This window comes from Columba livia, chromosome 5, assembly GCF_036013475.1.
Source record: "Columba livia isolate bColLiv1 breed racing homer chromosome 5, bColLiv1.pat.W.v2, whole genome shotgun sequence".
Taxonomy (NCBI): domain Eukaryota; kingdom Metazoa; phylum Chordata; class Aves; order Columbiformes; family Columbidae; genus Columba; species Columba livia.
Window position 1 is genome coordinate 12,305,008 of NC_088606.1, and position 24,069 is coordinate 12,329,076.

The window sequence follows — 24,069 nt, forward strand, 5'->3', positions numbered from 1 at the left end:
TTGCTGAAGTGGCAAAGGAAGAATGTAGCCTTTAGATTAAGTATCTTGAGATTTAAATTCAGTTATCTTCTTAAGTATCTTCAGTTATGTTATCAGTTAAGTATCGTGAGATATAAATTCAGATTCTGCTCAACATAATTTTTATTTTTTGCTACATAAACACGTGACTGAGGTGGAGGCATCACTGAACTCTGGCTAGCAAGTGACTTCTGTGCTAAATCAAGACTGCTTTAATCCCTGAGGAAATTAGAAACTTGTTACTACTCTAACTCACGCACGTGTGGAGCACACACACACTCTCGTGTACCTCCATGTCAGGTAGGGCTCTGAGAGCACTGAAGAGGGTCATGGTCTTTCCAGAACCTGGTGGGCCACAGAGTACCAGGGGTTTGTGTTCTGCCAGCCAAGTATACAGCAACGCTTCATGGCGAACTGTATCCAAGGTTGGTACTACAACATCAGGAGCTGCAACTTTGTGTGTTTCAACTTCAATCTGAGGAACCTTGGATTGCCATGGCACCCATTCACCCGTAATGGACACCTAGGAGCACAAAAACACAATGAGGCAATTTAGAATAGGAATGCACCTCAACCTTAATTAAAAAAGAGAGGTTTGTTTAAACCACAGAATAGTCTGTGACATTGAATTTGATGTGTTTTTTTAAACCAGCAGTTTGTTCACTGAGCTGTGAAACTGTAAAATTTAAGATAGCCTAGTGTTTTGTTTTCCAGTTTCACCTCCATAATCTAAAGCAAGCTTCTAAGAACATACAAGAGCAACATGTCTAGCATAAGAAAGGTTTACCTCATAGTCAATTATAGGTATGTTGGGTGCAGTGGGCAGTGGCACAGTGGTGATTCTCCTGATGTATTCTCCCAGCTCTGCTCTCATTTTCAAACGACTGTCTCCAGAAAGAGACCAGAGTATTGCATAGACCAGGTACCTCTGTAAGATGCAGTAAAAGAAGCCGTTGTTTATAGAGTAATGGAATAAAAATTAATGAACACTATATTAAATCTAGCTGCTATATTGACACATCAAACACAGCAGTGACTTAGCAGCAGTATTTACCTGGATGTAACGCTCCAGCTGATCTATCTGCATTGGGAAGTCTGGATGATTGGCATTGTACTGGGCTACGTTGCGGCAAGCTTGATGCAACATGGAGAACAGAGAACCAAGACAGCGCAAGCGGGTGAGATCCATGATATGCTCCAACTTGAAAGCATGTTCAAGTGCTTTAGTTACCAGGCCATTAGATGTGAAATACGGCTGCATTATTGTTGCAGCATCTCTCTGAATCTGTTGGGGGAGACAAAACACTGTTCAAAGTACTTACTTCTCATTTGATTACCAGAGACAGCAGGAAATAATTTTGTTTAATGCTTGAAATGCTTCATAGTTTAAAAATAAAAAAAAAGGAGAAAAAAAAGATGTAAAGAAAAAGTCAGCTTTTCTATGATAGTCATAAATTCAAAGCACGTTGTACTACTTGCCATGTGAGTGTTCTTACTACATTATCACTAAGGCAATCCAAGTTATACCTGCAACATTGGGGATGCTGCTTCTTCTCCTTCATCTTCTTTGCCCTTTCGCCTGCGCTGAGCTTCCTCCTCACCTTCATCCAGAGGAATGCTTCTTAGTCTGGCCAGGAAGTTATTGAATATCATGTCTGTACTGAGAACATCCTCACTGAACCAGACCATGCCACATCTTGACACAGTGGCCAAAGTGGCGTATTTCAGATCCTGTACCTCAAACATGATACGCACCTGAAGAGTAGAAATTTAAAACAAAAGTTTGAAGTAAAAACAATCAACCAAGAGTAAAACAGGACAAAAAAACTACAACCATCCCCAAAGAGACCCTCTAGGTAAGTTACTTTGTATTTAACCATTGAATAATCAACAGAAACATTAAACTGTTCTAAGGTTAAGTTCATCATTATTGCCTGTTATCCTGGACTTTTTTATAATCCACAAAGTTTGTCTTACAAAGTCAGAGTAAGCTTCCACAAAAGTTCCTAACTCCAGCAAACCACTACCTGACATCAGTATTACTCTGATTGTGATGAGAAAGAGGGAGAGTGCTAATACAAATTAAGGTAAAAGCAACAAGTTCATACGACAGCATGTAAACATCATGTAAAAAAGTTAACATTACGTTTGGTGGCAGGCTGAGACGTTCTCCATTTGGCAAAGTCAGCAGCTTGTTGTCGTCCAAAACAGAGTTCAAGTTCTCAACCCATTCAGGGTCTACATCGCCATCAAAGATAATCCACTGACGTTTCTGTAGTTCACCTCTCACATTGTCTATGATTCTACATTAAAGGAAATATTTATTGCAGTAGAGAACAAAGACTCAGTAAGGCCAGAATATCCACGGCACAAATATACTGGCCATTTTTCATTTGTGCTATTAAAGACTCACTTTCTCAGGACATGTGTGAACAAGCCATCTGTCCATTCTCTGGTGTTTGGATCCAAAGTACCATAGAGGTGATCTTTGCTGATTGCTTTTGGGTCTATAATATGAGCGACACCTTCCACACCCTCCAGCCGTTCGAGGGCTTTCAGCAGTACTCTCCAAGCCATGCTCTTTCCACTTCCAGAGGGACCGACCATCATCAATCCATGATTTATCTGGGTGATCTGGTAAAGTTGAAGAACCTGTGACAAAAGAAATTATGTACCAATTAAGTTTTCAGTAGTTAATCTAAGCTCCTTTGCATTGCTTTCTTAAGACAAGAAAAAGGAAAAAGCTTTCCACTTTCATAATAAAAAGTTTAGTCTTATACATCCATTAATTTCAATTCCACATTTTCAGTTCTATATTTTACCTTTTCAACCCACATGCCACCAACTTCTTCTCCATCACCATAGGTAAGGTACATTTCCTGACACACTTTCTTAAGCTCCTCCCGCAAAGCTGTCATCTCCCCACGATGATACTGTACTCCAGGGAACACATCAGAAAGGAGACTGAACAGCAACGGAATATCTTCTGCAACCAGTTTTGGTACCATGGTTTCACACACACTTTGGATCAGGATCTGCAGAGAGTTATATTTTGGTTAAGTCTTTTTTTTGAAGTTTGCTTTATCAAATGTGTTTAACAAGGAATACTTTGCTAAACACTATTGATAAAGCATCAGACCAATGAATTCCTATTGTTTTCCAGTTTATACAGCTGAATTTCCTTATACCTCTTCACCATGCATCTGATGCTAACCGCTGAGGAACCAAGCAGCCATATGTCTTATGAATGCACCATCTCCAAAGAATAAGTTTTTTCCCTATGATTCAGGGACTCCTAAGACACATTTAACTTGGTGCTTCTAAGCTATCCAATTACCACCTTTTGTAACTAACATTACTTTGCTTGCCTGTCTTAACACTAAATGCTAAACACTGTAGAGTTATTTCCTTTGTTTAATGTGCATCCTGTACTTTATCACAGAAGAGTACACACACGCATTACCTCTTGCTCTGGTAAGTTCTCAGCGATTTCTCCCTCATCAACAACTTCACCACGCTCTTCCTTCTCCCGCTTTATCTTCTGAATCCTCTCCCTCTTCACATTACCTGCACTAACCAGCACACTCTTCAGTGCTCTCAAGCCAAAATCATAGTGACTTTGGGAGGACAGCTGTTCATCACAAAGCCTAAGAAGCAAAAAAGACAAAACATGATTCTTAATAGGGACCAACACAATACTCAGTAAATGTCACTGTTTACTTGAAATGATTGCTGCACAATGTGCTTAGTAAGTTGTAAAGTACGTTATTGCTTCGAACAACAAGATGTATTTTTACTGATTGAAACCAAACTTGCTACTCACTTGAAGAACGGTACTATCTTGTTGGCAAGCACTTCAGCTGTACGGAAACCTTGGGAGTACAACATGACCTGGGCAATCAACTGACGGTCTGGTTTTGTCATTGCCAAGCTACGGAACAACTTCTTCAAATTGTCAGGCAGATTTGACCTGCCTGCATAGCCAGGATTCATGGTGATGAAGATAGCCATGTCAGGGCTCACTTTGACTTGTTTGTTCAGCAGCTCACAAGTAATAGGTGTTGCAGCTGAAAAGAAAGTGCATTGAGTTACAACTGAGTCAGTGATTAACCACTCTGAGAACAGAAGTCATACTTCATTCTGGTTTAGTTTCCTACAGTAACAGACAGCAGGTCCTCTAATACTGCTCAAATACAATACCGCAGCTCAAATACAAATTTCTACCAGGTGAAAGTTACTTCAAGTTTTTAAGTTTTGATAGAAAGTGGCTTCATTCTTGGATTGCTTGGGAGAAACGTAACTGAGCAACAAAACATCATGAGGGATGTTAGAAATGCTGTACAACACCATGAACAATTACATACTCTTGTCATAGTTGGGGTTGGAATGCTCTCGCAAGGCTTCCTGGATGCACTGAACTTGCTGTGAAACAGCTGACAGCATACGCTCCTCCAGTCTGTTGAACTCATCAAAGCAGCCCCATGCACCCACTTGGCAAAGTCCCACAAAGATGCGTCCCATTGCCTGCGCACAGAGGGGAAAATTTACTGAAGTTGCATGATCATTCTTGCGTATGCACAGGCAAAGGGAGCAGAGAAGTGCACTTCATACAGAGCTGTATACAGATACCAGCTCAGTTAAGACTTATAGAAAGACTCATATCGCTTGTTAGCAAAGACTACTTTTTTTAATCAAGCAGCTTACCTGGAAGTCAAATGTTTCATCACAGTTGAAAACCAACACAAAGCGGCCAAGCTGATGTCCAAGAGCCTTGACAGATTCTGTTTTACCAGTACCAGCAGGACCTATTTTTGAAGTGGGACAGACACATATTAGTGTTTATCACCTGAGGTACCACCACCTACTCATGTAATTGGCCAGTGTGCTGATTCTGATAGTCCCTGACAAGTGGGTTCAGTGAAACCGAAAATTATTACAACTTCCCCCAAAAGACTGTTTTGTTCTTTAGTATCTTAGTTATAAGTGTTCTGCATGTTCATTTTAGAACTATATACTAGAGAGGGTAAGAGCTTTTATATTTGTCTCAGGTTTTTATTGTACTTTAGTACAAGCTTACCAAATGGTGATCCTCCAAGCCTTGCCTCCAGGGCTTGTGTCATGGTCAGGTAACAGCGGTCAGTAAGAGGAGTCTGTACTAGCTTATCCTGAACACCAAGGTACTCAAAACCGTAGTTGAATTTGGCATTTGCCATCTGAATGGAGAGCTGTTGCAACACATCTGTCTGCTTCGGGTCAAAGTAGAACCGCATCTGGCTGAGCCACTCAAAGGATTTGGAGTTGTCAATCTTGCTTTTGATCAGTGATCTTGTAACATCTCTCTGGTGCACCAGCTCAGTGATCTGGAGAATGAAGGAACTTCTTAGACCACAGCAATACAAGCCACTGTTAATAACAGTGGGAATCCTATAGCTTTTCAGATTAGTCATCATTTTGAAATCACGACCTATCAACAGGCTCTGCCTTAAAATCTGTCGCAACGATGACAAAACTACCAATGTTGACTGCTCTTGTTAAGGACTTCCTTGGCTTTCAGCAAAGCACTCCGGTCAGTTAGTGTGCTAATCCACGACACTACTAAACTAGGCATTCTATTTGCCAGAAGCTATGAAGACAAGTACTCATAAAACAGACCACGTATTTCCTTCTAAAAATCTGTAACAATAATCCAGGATGATTTTCACTTTCCCCCTCCCCTGATCTCAATCCTTATCTACAAACAAAATCATACAGTAAATAATATGCAGCTTAATGAGACACCTCATATTTGAATAAAGAAATCAGTAACTTCCATATATGGAAAAGCTAGTTTGAAGATCAGTTCGGTGAGCTAGTCTATAATATGCTACTATGCATTAAGCTGACCAGAGCAAAAAACTAACACCATCTACAGGATCAGGGCTTGATGCAGTTGCTTAAACTTTTTCCTGGGAAAAGTAAGTTTTAGACTAAGCAACCTTTTCATTAAACTTCTAAAAATCCTCACCTGCTAACCAGAAAAAGAAAGGAAGTTTTTACTTACTAAGTGCTCCAGTTTCCTTCTGCGAAGGGGTGGCTGCTCCATCAGCACAGAGTCTGCCAGGACATTGAGCGTGACCTCAACGTTAGCTAGCACGGAGTGGAGAGGGCTGTTGTCTCCAACTCCACCCACACCATTGAGGGCTGACTCGACATTCTCAGACCATGCAATCTGGGCCGACAGGACAACAAGCTGAGCCTGTGTGACAAAAATCCTCATCAGATAGATTTCCTCACTGAAGTAACCAAGCTGCAAGATGCTAAAGTGTTCCACATTGATACCTGGTATTTGTCAATCCAAGAGATGTAGACTGCTGGATCAATTGAAGTTGCTTTTCCAAAGATTTCTACTTCAGTAACAGATTCTGCAAGCAACTTAGCAAGGGTCACTCTCATTTCTTTCTCAACCAGAGTGAGCCACTCATTGATCTTGGGATGTTCTGTGATGGAGACAGGTGTTTTGAACAGCACCTGCAAGAATTAGGTTTAAGTCAGCCCACGTTCACTTATTTTCAGAATTTTATTTAAAAAGAAACACTGCAGCTATACCTCCTCTCCTTCACGTGAGGATATCCCAAGAACCACAGAGTTATCTTCATTGAGAATAATGCTGGAAACACCAGCAAACATCTTCTTGAAGTGTTTCTGCAGCTTAGCAACGTTTTTGCTGTTTCCAATGATTTCAAGCAAGTCTTCATCACCAACAAAATAAAACCTATTACATAAAATTAGATCTATATCAGGACTCCAACTATCACTTTTAATTTATTTATGCTTCATAGATTGTTACTATACACTCATTTCCCCAACACTGCAAGAGTGCACAAACCATAAATTTGCTGGAAGTTACATTTCAGTTCTACGATTAAGTCTCAGTTCATGTGGTCTGCACCATACAAAAGTGTGGATCATTTTCATAACCCATGCATCCCTGAAATACCCACAGTAGAGCCCGGCATTAAGTCTATTAGGCAGGAAGAACTCCCACTCAGTACTTCGCTCACCCTTACTGTCTCATGCTAAATAACAAACTACAGGGTGTTTCAAATAGATGGACCAAATTTTAAAGATACAGTGATTTCAAATTGGGTCTATCTTTTTGAAACACGCTGTACTTGAGAACTACTGGTAAGTCAGAACCAATGACTTAAATACTGGTTTGTGACAGTTTATACACTGTCCTTCAATTAAATGCCAGAATTAAGCAGTTCAAAATTGAACCTACAAGTTCACAGAAATCAGATGCAGTGGTTCCTTAAGCAATATCTGAATCCTACAACCAGCCACAGATGGTCAAGTAAGGGAAGTTACAGACTCACTTCCTGAGAAGCAGCTGTAAACTGAATTCTGTATTTAGACAACATAGATTTAAGTGGTTGTAACATCTTACACACATGCAATACATAAAAATTGGGAGAGGCTTCACGGAACAGTACACCAATTCCTGCATAGAAATATCAAATTATCTCAAGAGTCAACTACAGTCAACTCCTTACCGAGGGAAAGAGGACCTCTCCCTTTCCAAGTATTCTCCCAGTGCCTTCTGTATCTTCCCAAGTAAGTCTGCCAGTCTCTCTAGTGACCTCTGAACACCCTGAATGTTAAGAACATCCATCACTAGTGGAGATTTGGACACCTTTTTCATGAGTGCCAAAAATTCAGTGCTGATGCTGCAAGTAAAATAATACAGTACATTAGCGCAAACTCAGTAACCACAGACCTGCAGAACCCCGATGTTATTTGTCTCTAAATGGCCACTTGTCTCTACATGACCACAGGCTGAATTCCCAAAATAGCTCTTCAGCCACCTCAAGTCCACAACAATAAAATCTAACTTGTTTGCAATGTTCAGTCTATCAGTTCTACTGCTGAAGGTCTGCTTATCTTAATTTCCTCAAGAGACGCACAAATCTGAGCAACTTTAAGTAGAGGAAGAAAATGATGTTTGAAGGATGAAACTAAAGGCTGAGGCAACAAAAATCAGCCTGCTTGTTGAAGCCACAATGCCGGGAAAATCCTTGAGGTAGCTGACTGGAGCTTGCAAGAAAACACCTGAATACCAGTCACAAAAAACTTGTCCACTAACCTGTTTATTATAAACCTTTGTCTGTCACAGTTGCCTACATGCACCTCTTGCCATATTTATTTGCTTGATGAACTTACACCTACAGCAGGGCTGTAATCCAGCTGGATCAGGTAAGAATTCAGTTAATAATTCAACTCAAGACAATACTACACTGAAGTCATTAAGCTGCAGGCCTGTCCATTCAATGCCTCAAGGGAGGCAAGAAAAGAGCAAAGCAATCAAAAAGTTACCTCTGGAACCGCTGGGTCTCCACAGGCAGCAAGTGCTTGATGTCTGCACTGCCAGTAAAGATACCCTCCAGGTAGACCCATCTCCTTTGGACATCTATCCAGACATCAAAGAGTGCCATGATACGGTTCAGCTTGTCTTCCCAGCTAAGGGCATCCTCCTCAAACACCTAAAGTTTAAACAATGTATTAATATTCATTTTAATTGTATCAGGGGTTCGACTACTAATAATTTTTAGTTCAAACAGTTGTTTGAGAGTTACAAAGTATGCATATGCAATTAATTGTCTGCCAACTTAAACAGCAAATACAAGCCTTGCTGACAAATATATAAGCTAACCAAGAGACGAAAGCAGGATTAAATGAAGATTCTTTAGCTTTGTTCTGCATTTTACCTTGTAGTACGGTGATAGCTTCATAGCAGACACGCTGTTAATATGCTCTTTTACTTTGTTGAAAAGGTCATCCCATCCACGAATCAAACGACATTTGTTCTGGTAATTGACCAAGTCCAGTTCATAAGTGTTCCACACTTCTCTGATCTGAAGAAAAAAAAGTTTAAGATATCACATCAATCATTTCTGCTCCAGTATAGTTACGAATGTATTTCAGTAATCAGATTTTACTTTTTTTACTCAAGGATTCTGGGTTTATGTTATGTTATGTTATTAATATGATGCAGCTAGGTAAAACTTAAACAAGGTGGGGTCTTTGCAGTCATTATCAAGGACTGCTTGTCCTATATAATCCAGGTTTCATCAGAGGAAGCTTACATAGCTTTAAGCTGTTCCCCAAAACAGTGTTCCATGGAGTCTCAGCACTTCTATCAACAGCTTAGATTGGCAAGTTTACTACACAAACGTCAGTCACCTGACAGCAAGGCTTTCATTTGCTATTACGTGCATACATACAAAAGCTGATACTTACCTGTTTCAAGAACTCTTCCAAAGCCATTTCTCCCTGAGCCACCAGCAGTACATCTTTGACGATGGCTTCATTTCTCTGTAAATCAACATCCCAGATCTGACCGAGAGTCAGTTCTGAGACAACCCAGTTAACGTGAAGCCTTTTCATCAGCTGTTTCCAGTGACGATCTTTAAGTGCCTCCGATTTCAGTTCAATAACTAACATGTTTATCTACAAAAGACAAGAAAGCAAGTTATATCCTTGAACCTGAACTATAGAACACACGCATTTTAGAAATGAGTATAACTTACCTTCATGTAGCCCTTCAGAAGTCTCTGAACATACTCATAGGACGCATACTGTCGCAAGCGGGCAGGGAAGTTTTTCAGTTGATTCAGCAGACCATCTAGGTTTTGTCGAAGCTGTCAAGAACATAAAAGCAATGAAAACTTTCTCTGTGAGTGCTGTACGCATAGTGGTATGAGTTTACATTTGTCTATATATATATATCTATCTCATCTCTCTAATAAGATGGTTTCTACAGTATAGCTCTTTCTGAATTATATGTATTTGCTTAAGATGTGGTTACTCTATAGCTGATAATGTTATTTTATTGGTCTAGTTAAGATTTATGAAATAGTATTGTCACAGGCACTTTATGGCTTGGTGTTCCCCTTGTTCTCTACCTCCTGAGCACTGAACTAAAACTGATGGTGTTCATCCAACCATATAATGAAGTTTCCCTACTGAGGGCCAAAAGCCTATTTAAGAATAGCACAGTTTCTTCTCTGTAGATGCAGTCAGTCCAGTTTCAACTTCAAAACTACTGTCTAATTCCCCCCCCAAATTATTTAGGTTATGACAAACCCTGTGACTTTTTTTAGCATACCATGAGAAGAAACACGCTCATGAGATACTGAAAAAGGTACCTAAACAGTGAGAATGATCTGAAACGTAACAATTCGTAATTGAACACGTCTATCTCAACAATTCTAATCCTTAATTTGCATATACTTACAGTAGTTACATTGTTTATGTATACGAGAGTTAAATACCTTGCGAGGCTGTACTGAAACCCAGGGTTGTTCTTTCATTTGATCAATCTGTTCCCAGACCTTAGAGAGTTCAGACCAGACGCCTTTGAGATCCTGCAGCTCTTCAAGGGCTACCTATAATAAAGAATATGTCAAATATCAGCAGTTATTCCTAATTTCTTCAAAGTCATTAGCATGAGAGAGTTAAAAAGAATATTTTTAACATGCCAAAAACATTAAGACAGCTTGACAGATCAACAGAACTGCAATAACACGTGACCCAGGTGAGATTTTTGCATTTCAGGTCAGATAACAGTTTCATAAGAATAAGACAGGCAGGCAAGAGATAACAGACAATCTCTTAAGGCTAGAACTGTGTAAGTGTGGAGACTGCGTCTTGACACCAGTACATTATAGGCTACAAGTCACTCTCTTAATGGAAAATGAGATGGAACTGAACGAAACAAGAAGTTGTGTGAACAAGCTGTACCTGAACGCGCTCTTCGCTGCCACTGAGGAGTCCTGTATCTGTCAGTTCCAGCGCTTCCTTGGCCTTTGCACACTTCTCACGATCATCTTTCAGCCTACCAAACTTTCCTTCATAAATGGTAAGAGCTTGAAGAGCCTCTTCTGGACGCAAGTTTCCCTAAAGTTTGCATGGGACACATTAATCCAAAACCCCTACAATCAAGTTGAAGCTAAGTTAAAAACATGCACTAAATACTAAATGTTGGTCTGCCATTATTTTTTAATTTCCAGTCTGCTGACAATAAGGCTACATAATAATCCAGAGTAAGTCTCATCCAACTTTTACATGCAGTTTTTGGCTTTACTAAAAATCACTTCAGATTAAAAAAAAGGAAGGGGGTGGGACAATAAAGCAGCTTGCTTCCGAATCCTGCTACACGCATGCCTCCAACATATCTCTTGTTTCAGCCAAACCTGAAGTAACTAAAATAATCTTGCTTTTTGCACCTAACAGAGGCCTACATTTTAAGGGTAAATCTCCCTCTGCCACTTCCCCAGAAAAAAATAAATTTGCATTAGCAAATTACTATAGAACCCTCAAAAAAGACTTTTACCATCATCTAAAATGAAAAACTACAAAATAACCCCATAAAAATAAATTGCCTGCTTCATATTGAATGCAGAGAATCTGCCTCATTTGCTGGATGAGTACTAAACATCACTACTTACTGTTACAGGCTTTGTTTTCTCCCAGTCTGTTAGCAAGTCAGTTGTTCGGCTCTCCACTGCACGATCCTCTTGAACTATCTTCATCTGCAAATTTGCTACTTGTTGTTGAATGGCAGAATCCTTTCTACGCATGATGTCATTGAAGGCACCCCATTCTCCTTCAATATTGTCAATGTAGAGCCAAGAGGATGGAAACTGGAACCTTTGTTTCTCAAGCAAGCGCTGACCGTTGCGATAAAGCTACAAGAGACAGCAATTGTTAAGTTAAAAGGACAAAACTAACTTAAGTCGCAAGGCTAAATACTCAATATACTTTAACAAGTTGTCACTACAGAGTTCACAGGATTCCTCAGGATATTAAGTTCAAGTCTGTTCTCAAGAAAACTTCAATATCATGAAGCTGCACCTTAAGGGCTAAGCCTGACTTTTCCAGAAGTAAGAATCGTTAGCAAGACAACATACCTCAACTTGCTTCTCAAACTGCTTGATTTTACGTTTCAGGGACTGCACATATGTGATGAATGTCACTGCATCTGATGTGCTGGCAGTGTCCACTGAATGCTGCTCCAGTTCTTGACGGGACTGTTTGGGGCACAAATCAACGTTTTAGAAGTCTAGAACAGTTGATCCAGAAGTGAAAAACTGGAGTTTGGACTTGTCTTACCTTAGAAATTTGTGAATGAAACTCTGTCATATTCTGACCAAGCATTTGTCCGAATTTGCTGAGCACTTCCTTGTGCCAGGAGTCGTATTTCAAGTTCACCTTTGATTGTACCTACAATTGAATATAGTAATTTGTTGGCCTTGCTATTTTCTGTTATACATCCATTTTGAAATTTAATGCATTTATCACAAACAATTATTACAATTTCTTACCTTGCCGTAGTCTATGACGACAGGTCCAAATTCCTTTCTGGTTTCTGCATTGTCAAACGTTCCTCTTGCCTTTCTTATCTGAACTAAAAGAGCTTGCCACTTATTCAGGTCTTCTCCAAGACGGTTGTAGATGTTTTCAGCCTGCATATCCCACAGACACTGGTACTGCAGCCAAACCTAGTTGAGGTATTACACAATGTTCAGAACTTCTTCAGTATATTCCAAAAGACATCCTCTAAACCCCTAGGAAAACTGATATTCATTTTAGTTGTAGCAGTACATGGTGTCAGCCTCCTACCTTGACATACTGCTCCACTTCAGTCACAATTCCCATGACAGCAGAGTATGACTCCTCCAAAGCTGCAGGGCCATCAGGCATCCTTGTCAATGCATTACGATAGAATTTTTCTTCCTCAGACAGCTCATAATGCACTCCAACCTAAGGACCACAATTACATGTGTGATATACATGAATTTCCAGGGTAGTCAGATTCAATCCTTGAGCAACAGACTAAAACATTGAGCACAATTAATTGTGAAGTTAAAATAATTGTTCAGACTTCATTACACTTACCTGATACCTCTGACTTTGAATTCTTGGTAGCGACAGAATTACCATCTTCCAAGAAAACATTTCTTGATAAAGTTTGTATCTACACTCTTCAATTGGTGGGTTCAAGTATATCACCTGGTTGGTTATTCTCAGTTCATGTACAATGTTCTGCAGAAACAGTAACACACGCAGTTTTACTGGCAGATAGTACTACAAGTAGACAAGAATTTTGGACTTCAAGAAGCAGAAAATTTTTGAAAAATCAGCTTACACTTAAATGGGAGAAGGCAGGTATTCCTCCAAAACTAGATGCGAAAGAATTTATCTCCCATATAAGCTTCAGATATAATTCTCACATTAAGTAACTGACAGTAAGGGAAAAAACAACAAAAAAGCCCCCAACAAAACTTACTTTGATCTTGGGTTCGCCACCAGGCTTATGGCTCACTTGAGGAGCGTCTGTGTCCATGTCAACTTCTGCTTTGTCATCTGCTTGTCCAAGAAGAACTTGGGTCCAGGCCCTCAGTCCAGCTTGCAAACGAACTCCCAGGATTCTTTCAATCTAAAGAAATTAAGCCACATTGGAGGAAAAAGCTACATATTCACTGCATAAAGATTCCCACTATCAATATATTCCGACACCAGGCACCATAGCGTGCTCCTTTACTAAGTTACTAAAGAGGTTTAAGAGGTTTGGAAAATTTTCACTGAATATCAATTCAAAGCTTCTCAAGTCCTCATGGACTTAAGCGGAACTAAACAATTTTAACTGCTTTGAAGTTGGTCTAGTGCCCAATAACCTGAAACTTAACCGGCAGAACCAAACAATATGAAGGTAATGAATCTTTGCTACCAGCATAGCTGATTTTGACCGCCCTTTATCTACCTTGCACCCCAGCACCTTCTAGGCAGTCAAGCTGTACCAAACTTTTTTCTTCAAAGGAAAAAACTCCCCTGAAATTCATTGACCCCAAAGATCAAAAGCTAAAACCAAACAGGTCTTGCATCTTCTGAAAATTCCAGTGCATTTTCAGTGTGCAGAAAATGGGGAGAAAGAATTTTTCCATGGGTATCCATGAAGAGTGTAATCAAAACTCATTTTGAACCTGATCAATAAGCTTTCTCTAAATTTATACTACTTCTTGACCTCAAACCTACCTCCATATCCAATTTATTGACCCAGATCGGCAAATTTGAATATGAATGAAGATTTAAGTCATCCACCGCTTTCTGAACTCTGTTCAAGATTTCGGAGAAAGTCTTGTGATCATACATGCATGTTTCCAACGATCTCACTTCCAGGTCTATTTTCTCTTCAATAATGAGCAAATCATCCACCTAAAATGGTTTAGGAAAAGTAGGATGTTTAGTTTGACAGGTTAGATAGAGGCACCAATAACTATGCAGTAATGGCTAGTCACTTGTCTTTATTTGCATGCAGCAAGTCTACCAATTTTAGTAGCACTAAAAGATCCATTCAGCTGGCCAGCTGGTGCCAACTCAACCAGCTTCTTAACCAAAGAGCTATCAAACAGGTCATCAGCTTTCCGATTCCATTTCTGGTTAACCCCCCATTAACTGAAGTATAAATGTACAAATTTCGCAGAATTTGAAAGATAAAACAAACCTTTTCCTGGAAACTGAAGACAGTCTCAGCTAAGCGCTGTACATATGGATCAAGCTTGTATGATTCCCACACAAGTGCAATTCCTTCTGCAATCAAAGCCTGCACCTCTTTCTTCAAGCCAGCAACCAGAAGTGAGATAGTGTTACGCTCTTCTACTTTCTCACATGTCCGTTCATATGTACGGACACTTTCAATGAGGGAAATAGCAAATGGATAGAGCTGGTTTGCTTGGTGAGCTTTGTTGACAATCGCTAGTGGAACACGGAAACCAAGCCACTTCAGGTTTCGGACTTCTTTTGAAAGTGTAATTATTTCTGGGAGGAAGTTAACTTTCAGTTTCAGGACATTTCCAGTTCGACCTCTGACACGAGTGCTTTCGATGGTGAAAATACGACCAGACACACCAAGATTGCGTTGCTGAACTTTTCTTGCCCAGTCATCAAAGATCTCCTGAGTGTTGAGCTTCATGCGAAAGCTATCTCCATCCTGCTTTAGCTTCTGACCTTCCACGTGGTTCTCCCAGCCTTTGCCAAGGACATCCTCAACACGCTTCATGTAAGCAGTGAGCTGTCTGTCAATCTGCTTTGCCCAAATTATAGACCCAGACACAGGCGGCAAGTCACGAACGTGACTCATTTTACAAGCTTGACTCTGTGGGTATTGTACTTTAAATTTGTCATGAAGAGACTCAATATCATCTTTAACGCGCTGGATCAATTGTGTTTGGTATTCACGAATGGCACCGCGAATGTGAGGTCTGACAAACAAAGCATTAAACCGAGAGAAGATTCTGAACATTTCATTGGCATTCTTTGCTGTACCAAGCTGGTCTCTCAAACGGGCCGTTATTCGTGTTTCAACTCTATCAATTCTTTCATCGTATCGTTTCATTGCTGCCTCCCAGGCTTCTGTACCTTCTTTGGAAACATCTAACCCATCCACTTCCTTAACATTCTCATAAGCAAGATTGACTTCTTCAATCGCATTAGCATCTGCAGCATCAAAAAGGACTTCTGCTACTTTCATATCCTGTGGTTCAGGGACCTCTCCTTGATTTTGCTGGGCAACAGCAGTTACCTGCATTAAAATCAGAGTTTAGCAAGTTGGATGCTTCAAACTTTACCTACAAATAGCTAAACCTAGTCTTCTAACAAGCATTGCAAAAGATCTACAAATTAGTACCAAATCCTTAACAAGCTTTCAGACGTTTCAAGTTTAAGTTCTACTAGGACTGGGGCAACAGTTATTTCACAAACTTCCCCTACTGTGCAGCATAATCTCATTTTCCACTGTGGTTTAGCTAAGCTCAAGTATTTGCACACTTATTAATCTCCTCTACATTAAGTCTGGACTTGCTGTGTCTACTAACATGAGCATGGTCATGTAGTGTGGAAGTATGAGGAGAATTAAAGCTAAGCCTATTAGCAAGGGTTCAAAACCAGACTATTTTGGAAAGCAGACAGCAAGAGAGAATGTTAGATTAGTTCTGTGTTGTAACGTTTTAAAGCAACAGCCAACACTCGTGAAGCTGAACACTGTTGAAGAAGCTGCACAGGTTTTCTGTCTGATAATGTCCAAGAATATTACCTGAGGTCTCAAGACTCTCACAATAACCGCCCTCAGCTGCTCATGCTGACGCCTGAATTTCCTCATTTGATCAAGACGACCCTGGAGCTTCCTATGAGCAGGATTGATCCGCCACACCATCTTCAAGTTCTCTTCCCTTTTTCTTTTCACAATATCTCTCAGCAGAACTTGTAGCTTCTCATATTCATCATCCCAGGTTTGGAAAACTTCAAAGCACGCAACCATTACCTGGAGAGAATTTCAGAACAGGAATTTTAGCTCCTAAATGAAATGCTTCCTGGAAGTCACTATTTGATGCAAAACCACATCCACCAGTGCCATGATGCAAAAATACAGCTGCTGGTGCAAGAAAACCACGAACATACCTTTTCAAATTCTTCATAGGCAACATGCATCAGTTTCCTGGTTCCCAACACTTTAAGCAGCTGAGAGCTCAGATCTCTTGAAATAGCCTCCACTAAACGCAATGCCCTTTGTATTGGGTATTTTGTGTTTCTGATTTTTCTCAAGTGGGTAAATATTGCAACAAGGGCCTGCCTTATTTTGTCCAGCTCAGTAGCAGATAGTAAGTCATTCAGTGGAAAGTCTTTCATCAGTGGATTATAGTCATTCACCGTTTCTAGAGCCTGTTTTAGACCTAAAAGTACAGAAAAGATTTTGAATAGAACTTTTCATTTCATTAATCAAATCTATATAAGACAACAGCTTTAATTAGACTCTAAACAGCATTGTTCTTTGTACCACAACATTCAAATTTCATAACAGCTTAAGTTCCGTAGAATAGTTGTGAAAAATTGTCTTGAACAGACATTTTACCTGTGTCTGTATCAAAGCTGACAGTTGCATGAAAACGTTTGCCATGTTTCAGAATATCCAGAGTTAGAAGAACTTCTGGACTTTCACGTTTTTCCTGAATGCGATACAGTGCCCGTTCCAAATTTAACCAGAAGCTTATCTCCTGTAATGCAGTGCCTGATGCAGGATCTCGATCTAATTTGGTCACCTTAAAAGTATTAGGAAGAGAAGAGAGGGAGAAAAGCATTTAATTTATATGTTTCAACTGCAAAAACTTGCCCTATTGCTAAATACAATTGAAGCATGTAACATCTACTAAGTTTTAATAATCTAACATCAGACAGTTTTGGCACTCATTCTGTGAGAAGTGTAGGAACCGCAGCACAAACAGCATCAAATTCCAGTGGTCCTAAAGGTCAGCGTTTGGGACCTCCAGGTAACATCTTCAGTGTAGCCTAAAAAGGTCACCTGTCTGCTTTCCTGATTGATGTCTGTATTCTAGTTAATGACAGATGAGCTAGGCAAGAAAACAAATGTTTTATGTTCTGGAGCAAGAAAAAACACCGTTCTTCCATGAGCCCATGGATGAAAAAAAGCCAGAATAGTATCTGAGCTGTTATTTCTGGGTGACAGCAGAACAGCAGAGTTCTTTTGAGAAGTAACAGGCAGGAGTACGAGAGGCTACATGACAGGACTGGAGCAAGCGTTCTGAAGTCGTTCTGGATGCATCCGGGGAAATAACAAAACCAAACAAGAACCTGTTACTCTTAATCTGCTGTAAAGATTTGAATAATAGTTACAAACTTCATGAGGTTATTGCCAGTTACATGAGTCTATTACAACAGAGAGAAAACAGTCGTGCTTTCAGCTACCCGCAGAACAATTTACACTGGACTTTAAATTTAGACTAGGCTTAGCTTCATCTAGAATTAGACTTAGTCTAATTTAGACTAGCATATCTGGTGACTCAGAAAACTGGTCTCAGATCTTCATAGTATCCCGCATGGAGAAGTATTTTACCAGTTAAACTGTGAAGAACCTACACTGTACTACACAGAAGCTCTTATCACATAGTCTAGTACTTTTTTTTTTTGTACCTTTTGTATCTCTCTAATCCAGCGGTTGACTCCAGATTGTAGCTGGTTGAGGAATAAAGGATCCTCAGCCTTCTCACCAAAATCTGTAACCTTTGGTTTTTCTCCGCGTTCGTAACACTGCTTGGCAACATTAGTAATGGTAGCATGAATTGGCAGACTAATCTCTGGAATTTCAATATTCTGCTGCAGATGCAAGAGGCCCATTTCAAGTTCTGCAATCTTCTTCTCCACTGAAGGAGCCATCTTATCTCCATCCCTGAAAAGAACACAGTTGTTTCCATATAAAAAGCCAAAACAAAAACCATCCACAACACATTTAAACCATCTGAACCGCTTCCCCAGAATCAGCAACAGCATCGTATGCAACTGTGTGCTTAAAGAATTTCACGTTACTTGCCTTGAACACCTTTTTTTTTTTTCATTAAACACCTCTTTGAATTCATTAGCAGAGAAGTGCAGTATTTATACTGAATTACCTGTCTGCTTTGCCAGATTCTCTGATATAGGACTTGAAAAAGGGAGCAACAGCATTGCTGATGAAAGAGTGTAACGTTTCGTACGGAGAATCTTCACTGAGCGTGAGCACTCTCAGTTGAGAAGACACTGGTTTGTCGGCATCAATCACTGGTGTGCGCTTAATGAACGCCAGGCTGCAGAACAGAGAAGAGAGTTACCAACTAAGCATCTGAAACTTAAGTGACAGTTAAAATTGCTTTAATCTGACTGAGTTCAGGTCACAGCAGTCAAACGCTATCCTGCATCATCATACGTTATAATCTTTCTTCTAAGAATACAAGTATTCCCATAAATACATCTTTATACTTCAGTAATCAGCCAAACTTAGCTATCAACAACGACTCTGCAGTACAGCCACACTAAAGAGGGACACATTTTATGAAGCTTCCGAGTTAAATATGCACAAAGGTGACACATATGAAAGAGTCAGGCATAACCAAAGATCACTGCACCCCAGGTGCGTATGTTACATTTGCATGTACACCAAATTAATAAGACTTTGCTTCTTTAACCTCAGAGCTTTAAGTCCCAAGTCCTTTCAGCCTCGTGATACATCCTTGTTTTATCAGAGCCTCCACTTTGAAAAGCTATTGCCCTCTCAGAATTGGAAATAAAAAAAGCATGAAGCACTACATGAATTGGAGGTAAATTTGTAGGTAAAGCAGGTAAATCTGCTTGTGTAGGTTTTGCATTCATAGGGTAAAAATGTCAAGATCTATTTTACTAACTCACCTGTTTGATTTTATTCCATAATGAATGTCAGTGCTGATACTGTAGGAAATGAACTCTTTTTCCTCTTCTCCTTCATCTCCCACATCCTCTGCAAAAGATACGCTATATAAGAAATATTTTATTTCTAAGGCATCTACAGCTTTCTCTTAACCATCTTCTGCTATTACCAGATATTTTTAACCTTTAATTTCTACACTAACTTAAATTTAGCTTGCAACATCCCTCAGATTCAGAGTGGGTTAATTGTTTTGTAACAAAGCCACATTAACTTTTTTAGGATGCTATAAAAAAATTATAAAACATTACAACAAACAAACTGCAACTCACATTCTAAGAGAGAAATCTGCAATACAGAATGTGCATTTACTTGTAGAGATACACTGCTAACTGATCACCACTCTTTCATTACTTCCAGCCTGAACTAAGGAAAACCAACCTCATGGGCCAGACACAAAAGGAAATTTAGAAATCGTCTGTATAGTCTATTAACATCCAATGGATGTTTCTTTAAATCTTATGAACCACTGTATCATGAATTCATAAAGACTGTTCTTTTTCTCCCCTCTAGAAATTTCTAGCACTATCCCTGCTGAAAAAGAAGTCTCAAACTTTGGAAGGAGAAGGAAGGGTACAATTAGTGGAAACAGGCACAAGATAACAGCTGGTTTTTAATTTTAAAGGTTGCTTTGTATTTTCAGACTTTTTCTTTGAAGTGATTTGGAAATTGAGTCTCTGAATAAAAAAAAGCCCAAGCTATGGGAAGTACTCAGGCATTACCACAGCCAGCGTATCACAGATGACGTAAGTGCTGGGCATGGCAGCAGTTGTGCTGCAATGCAGTGGTTTCAGTGCAGAAGGTTACTCCCCGTTGCGGACACACTCTGACCACACTACAGCAGACTCTTATCCTGCTTTCATTTCACTTGGCCCTTCACAGGAGACACAGCCTCACGGTGTCACATTTGCAGTGTCAAGCACCAGAAGCCGGGTCACAAAACAACGCACCAGACCCCAGGGGAACCCGGACAAAAGCTGTCGACAGCCTGTGTAGCTCACAACAGCTCATAGCAGGTTTCATTTCTCAGAAATATGGCTTCTCTTTCACTGTACTTGTGTTCAACAATTTTCTTCACACAATCTAGTCCATGCACAAGTTTCAATAATACCGTTTGTAATAGTGCCAGAAAAAACAAGAGCTCCATATGGTGCTGGATGCTCTGAATCTGTTAAGTTTGAAGACCGCCTGTCAATCAGATAATCCACTCTTTCCAAATAACTGCTTTTAGACCCAAAGATATAGACGGGAATGCCTTCTACCCAGAGTAAAGCAGTATTTAGCTTTTAAAGCATGTAATAAGTGCCTCAATTTGTTTTTAACCTTACTTATAGACCTATGCAACAAGTCTGGAGATAACTGATCACCACTCTTTCATTACTTCCAGCCTGAACTAAGGAAAACCAACCTCATGGGCCAGACACGAAAGGAAATTTAGAAATCGTCTGTATAGTCTATTAACATCCAATGGATGTTTCTTTAAATCTTATGAACCACTGTATCATGAATTCATAAAGACTGTTCTTTTTCTCCCCTCTAGAAATTTCTAGCACTATCCCTGCTCAAAAAGAAGTCTCAAACTTTGGAAGGAGAAGGAAGGGTACAATTAGTGGAAACAGGCACAAGATAAGATGTTGCTCAAAACATCCTGTATTTAAGTTCACAGTGAACAGTCAGCAAGTACAAGAATTTTGTGCATGCTTCCCTCAGCGTGCAGGAGCTGCAGGGCATATATCCAGTCTCTTACACTGCGGCGGCTGACGTGTTAAATAACGCAATATGAAGTATGACTGTACGATGTTCTGATATACATCTATAGGGACTGAACCAACAGCATCCTAGGAGTAGAGATTTGGAATTTTAATACTGAAATTTTGCAAAGTCAGCCTGGCAGGCATGTAGCCATATACAGACTGTAGGTCTTGTTTAATATTAAGTGTGTTATCAATGAAGCCTAGTTATATTTTACTATTGTTTGTTAGGATGGATTCTGCGACAGTAAGTGCTTACTTAACAACAGATCTGTTGACAATAAAAAGCCGTTCTTGAAACAAATCGAGTCAGGAACAGCAACATGTAACTGACGAAGATGTTTCTTAAGTCAAAGCGTCAACTTAGCTGTGATATTTAACGCACCATTCAATGAGGTTTTTACAAGCAGCACGGCTTCCGGGTTTTGCTAACTAAACAAAGACACTGCAAGGTCCACATCTTGATTCATGAACTGCAGAGTCTTCCTAATTTACCATGGAAAAGCACTTTTTACAGGCTGATTCAGGTGCGCTTTTTTGGCCCCACCCTGCAGGCTTTTTTGGTTTTGTTGTGTTGGAGGCCGGTCATTCAGCTGGCCAAGCAGCAGCAGGGAGGCCGCACTGACGAAGCACTTTCGGTGCCTTTCCCAGCGGAACAGCCGACACCGCAGCACTCCGGCTGCCGGGCCCGCAGCCCCGCCGTGCGCCGCCCCCGGGCCGCCGGGCAGCGTCAGCTCCAGCCCCGCACCCGCACAACAAGAACAACGGGGCAGGCCGGGCCGGGCGCCACGGCCACCGCCCTCGCGTAACAGCGGCCCCGCGGAGAGGCCTCCCCCGCCTCCCCGCCCGCAGCGCGGCAGCCCGGCGCCTCCCCGAGCGGAGAGTCCCCGCGGCGGCGGCACCGCGCTCCTCCCACCCCGCAGCAGGGCGGCAGCTCCGGGCGGGCACCGGCGGCGCCGCCGCCATTTTGCCAGCGCGGCGGCGGCCCCGGCCCCGGCTCCCGCCTCACCTTTGAGGGTGGAGCGCTCCACCAGCACCGTGTGCACCTGCGGGTCGGAGAGGAACTTGCGCATATGCTCCACGGCGCCCTTCTCCTCCAGCGCCGCCTCCAGCACCGCCGGGGCTTCGCCGCCATCCTCCAGCAGCAGCGGCACCAGCTTGCGCAGGTGCTTCTGCAGCACAGACACGTCGGCCACGTTCTGCACCGCCGAGCCCGACACCTCCATGCCGCCGTCGTCGCCGCCGCCGGGGCCACCGCCCCCACCGCCGCCGGAGTCGGACATGCCGAGGCACAGACAGCGGCAGGCGCGCCGCGCTCCACCCGCTCAGCCGCCGCCCCGGCTCTGGCCCGCCTGCCGCCGCGGGGGAGGCTGGGAAGGGCGGGCCGGGAAGGACAGGCCGCCACGCCCCCCGCCCCGCGGGAGGCTCCAGGGCTCGGCCCGCGGCTCCGCCCGCCTCCCGGCAGATCCCGGCGGCGCTGGGCGCTGAGGGAAAGGGCGGTGCCGCCCCGGCGCTGCGGGAGCCGGAGGGCGGGCGGGGCCCTGAAGCCTCGCCCGGGGAGGGGTCGCTTGTTCTCCTCCTCTGCGCCCCATCCAGCCCTCTATTTACAAAGCGTTTGTTCTGCAACGGGAGCGGTAGCTGAGCGGCGAGGGAAGGGGAGTGGCCGCTCCCCTCTGCCCCCCATCCCTGGCAGCAGGGGCCGGGTGAGATGGGGATTTGCTACTGCCGCCCCATTAACCTGGAAAGATAGACCTGCCCCGGAGCCTGTTTGTCCAAAGAATAGAAATGTTGATTCCATGTTGAAAATAAACCCAGAAGCCGTAAGAATAGGTGGTACAAATGCCATCTTTCCTCATGAAGGGAGGAGCAGGCCAGCCTGTCACCATCCCAGGCAAAGCAGACACAGCAGCCCCTGCCCTGTCACCCCGCGCTGCTGTCGGCCCAGCTCCCCCAGCCAGCCCTGCTGCTCGCAGACCGATGGACACAGCACCCCAACCCTTAACCCGGTGTCCTGAGAGACTGTTTCTCAAAAGCAAAGGGCACAACACAGGAGGGACTGAAAGCACCAACGGGGACTTGCAGTTGCCGCATCCGTGCCTGCCGTATCTCAGTGTAGTTGTTTGGCTGCTGGTAGGATGGACAATCCTGTTCCTCATTGCCCAAACTATTCCCCTCCCCGCCCTGGTCCTCACTGGTATTTGAATGTGCCTGGGATAGGGGAGGTGGCAGAGAGGTTCCAGAGCAATTCCACTGATTCCCAAAAAGTATATTGCAGTCATTGAGTGATCCACAGACTGAACCCCCAACCCCTTTTGATTTTATTTTTTAATAGGGAGGAGGAGAAGGGGATGTGACCCAAGAAAGAAAACCAAGCAAACCAACCATATCGAACCTCACATGCATTTCCTCTGGTGGATATCGTGCAAATGCACAGAAAGCCCCAGGCCCAGGATCTGTTCAGATGTTCTGCACAAGACACAAGAGCACTGGAGTAGGATAACCTGCCAAAGTCCTGACGTGTAAGCCACCTCACCAGTGTAACTCAGCATTAAAGCCTAGATCTCCAGCTAGCACACCAGGAACCCAGAAACCCCAGACAGATACTCCAGCTCCTCCATTTCTACTGGGAAATAAGCATGCCTATGCTCAAGTAGGCTCCTAGGATGTTCAGGAGTTTAACTTCAAAAAAACCACTGATTTCTCAAGTAATAGAAATCTCAGACATTCTTGTCTGAAAGGAAAAATTATCTATTCAGCAACTAAGATTCAATCACAAGGACCAGAACTGATAGGGGTGATTCACAGAAAACCAATCAAAACCATTTAATTCCCCCCCTCTCTCCCTAACCTTATTAGAAAGCCCTTTTTTTTAAATAGCCGTAGATACTCACCTGAATATTCTATTTTCAGAATATAGTTACAGAGATAGTGTTTAATACAACACATTTCTGTTTTCCAAAGTCTAGTTTGCTCACA

At 42.0% G+C, this 24,069-nt stretch overlaps 1 protein-coding gene across 1 annotated transcript in view; it reads right to left on the reverse strand.

Moving 5' to 3' along the window:
- The window catches only part of DYNC1H1 (dynein cytoplasmic 1 heavy chain 1), a 44,389-nt gene extending 21,941 nt beyond the window's left edge, over positions 1-22,448 (reverse strand). Inside the window, exons 1-38 of the mRNA XM_065063462.1 lie at positions 22,103-22,448; positions 19,288-19,375; positions 18,516-18,689; positions 18,040-18,295; positions 16,964-17,150; positions 16,513-16,784; positions 16,148-16,375; positions 14,561-15,637; positions 14,092-14,271; positions 13,346-13,495; positions 12,955-13,101; positions 12,679-12,819; positions 12,381-12,557; positions 12,169-12,279; positions 11,967-12,086; positions 11,505-11,744; positions 10,798-10,953; positions 10,329-10,442; positions 9,585-9,695; positions 9,295-9,504; positions 8,763-8,909; positions 8,371-8,537; positions 7,551-7,724; positions 6,604-6,769; positions 6,337-6,525; positions 6,059-6,253; positions 5,096-5,378; positions 4,723-4,823; positions 4,383-4,542; positions 3,842-4,085; positions 3,482-3,665; positions 2,841-3,053; positions 2,432-2,670; positions 2,165-2,321; positions 1,546-1,773; positions 1,073-1,303; positions 806-946; positions 308-541 (exon numbers count right to left, since the gene is read on the reverse strand). Of these exons, the coding sequence (XP_064919534.1) occupies positions 308-541; positions 806-946; positions 1,073-1,303; positions 1,546-1,773; positions 2,165-2,321; positions 2,432-2,670; positions 2,841-3,053; positions 3,482-3,665; positions 3,842-4,085; positions 4,383-4,542; positions 4,723-4,823; positions 5,096-5,378; positions 6,059-6,253; positions 6,337-6,525; positions 6,604-6,769; positions 7,551-7,724; positions 8,371-8,537; positions 8,763-8,909; positions 9,295-9,504; positions 9,585-9,695; positions 10,329-10,442; positions 10,798-10,953; positions 11,505-11,744; positions 11,967-12,086; positions 12,169-12,279; positions 12,381-12,557; positions 12,679-12,819; positions 12,955-13,101; positions 13,346-13,495; positions 14,092-14,271; positions 14,561-15,637; positions 16,148-16,375; positions 16,513-16,784; positions 16,964-17,150; positions 18,040-18,295; positions 18,516-18,689; positions 19,288-19,375; positions 22,103-22,376 (7,866 nt within the window). The 5' untranslated portion in view covers positions 22,377-22,448. The remainder of the gene's footprint in view (positions 1-307; positions 542-805; positions 947-1,072; positions 1,304-1,545; positions 1,774-2,164; positions 2,322-2,431; positions 2,671-2,840; positions 3,054-3,481; positions 3,666-3,841; positions 4,086-4,382; positions 4,543-4,722; positions 4,824-5,095; positions 5,379-6,058; positions 6,254-6,336; positions 6,526-6,603; positions 6,770-7,550; positions 7,725-8,370; positions 8,538-8,762; positions 8,910-9,294; positions 9,505-9,584; positions 9,696-10,328; positions 10,443-10,797; positions 10,954-11,504; positions 11,745-11,966; positions 12,087-12,168; positions 12,280-12,380; positions 12,558-12,678; positions 12,820-12,954; positions 13,102-13,345; positions 13,496-14,091; positions 14,272-14,560; positions 15,638-16,147; positions 16,376-16,512; positions 16,785-16,963; positions 17,151-18,039; positions 18,296-18,515; positions 18,690-19,287; positions 19,376-22,102) is intronic.
- Positions 22,449-24,069: the final 1,621 nt, after the last annotated feature.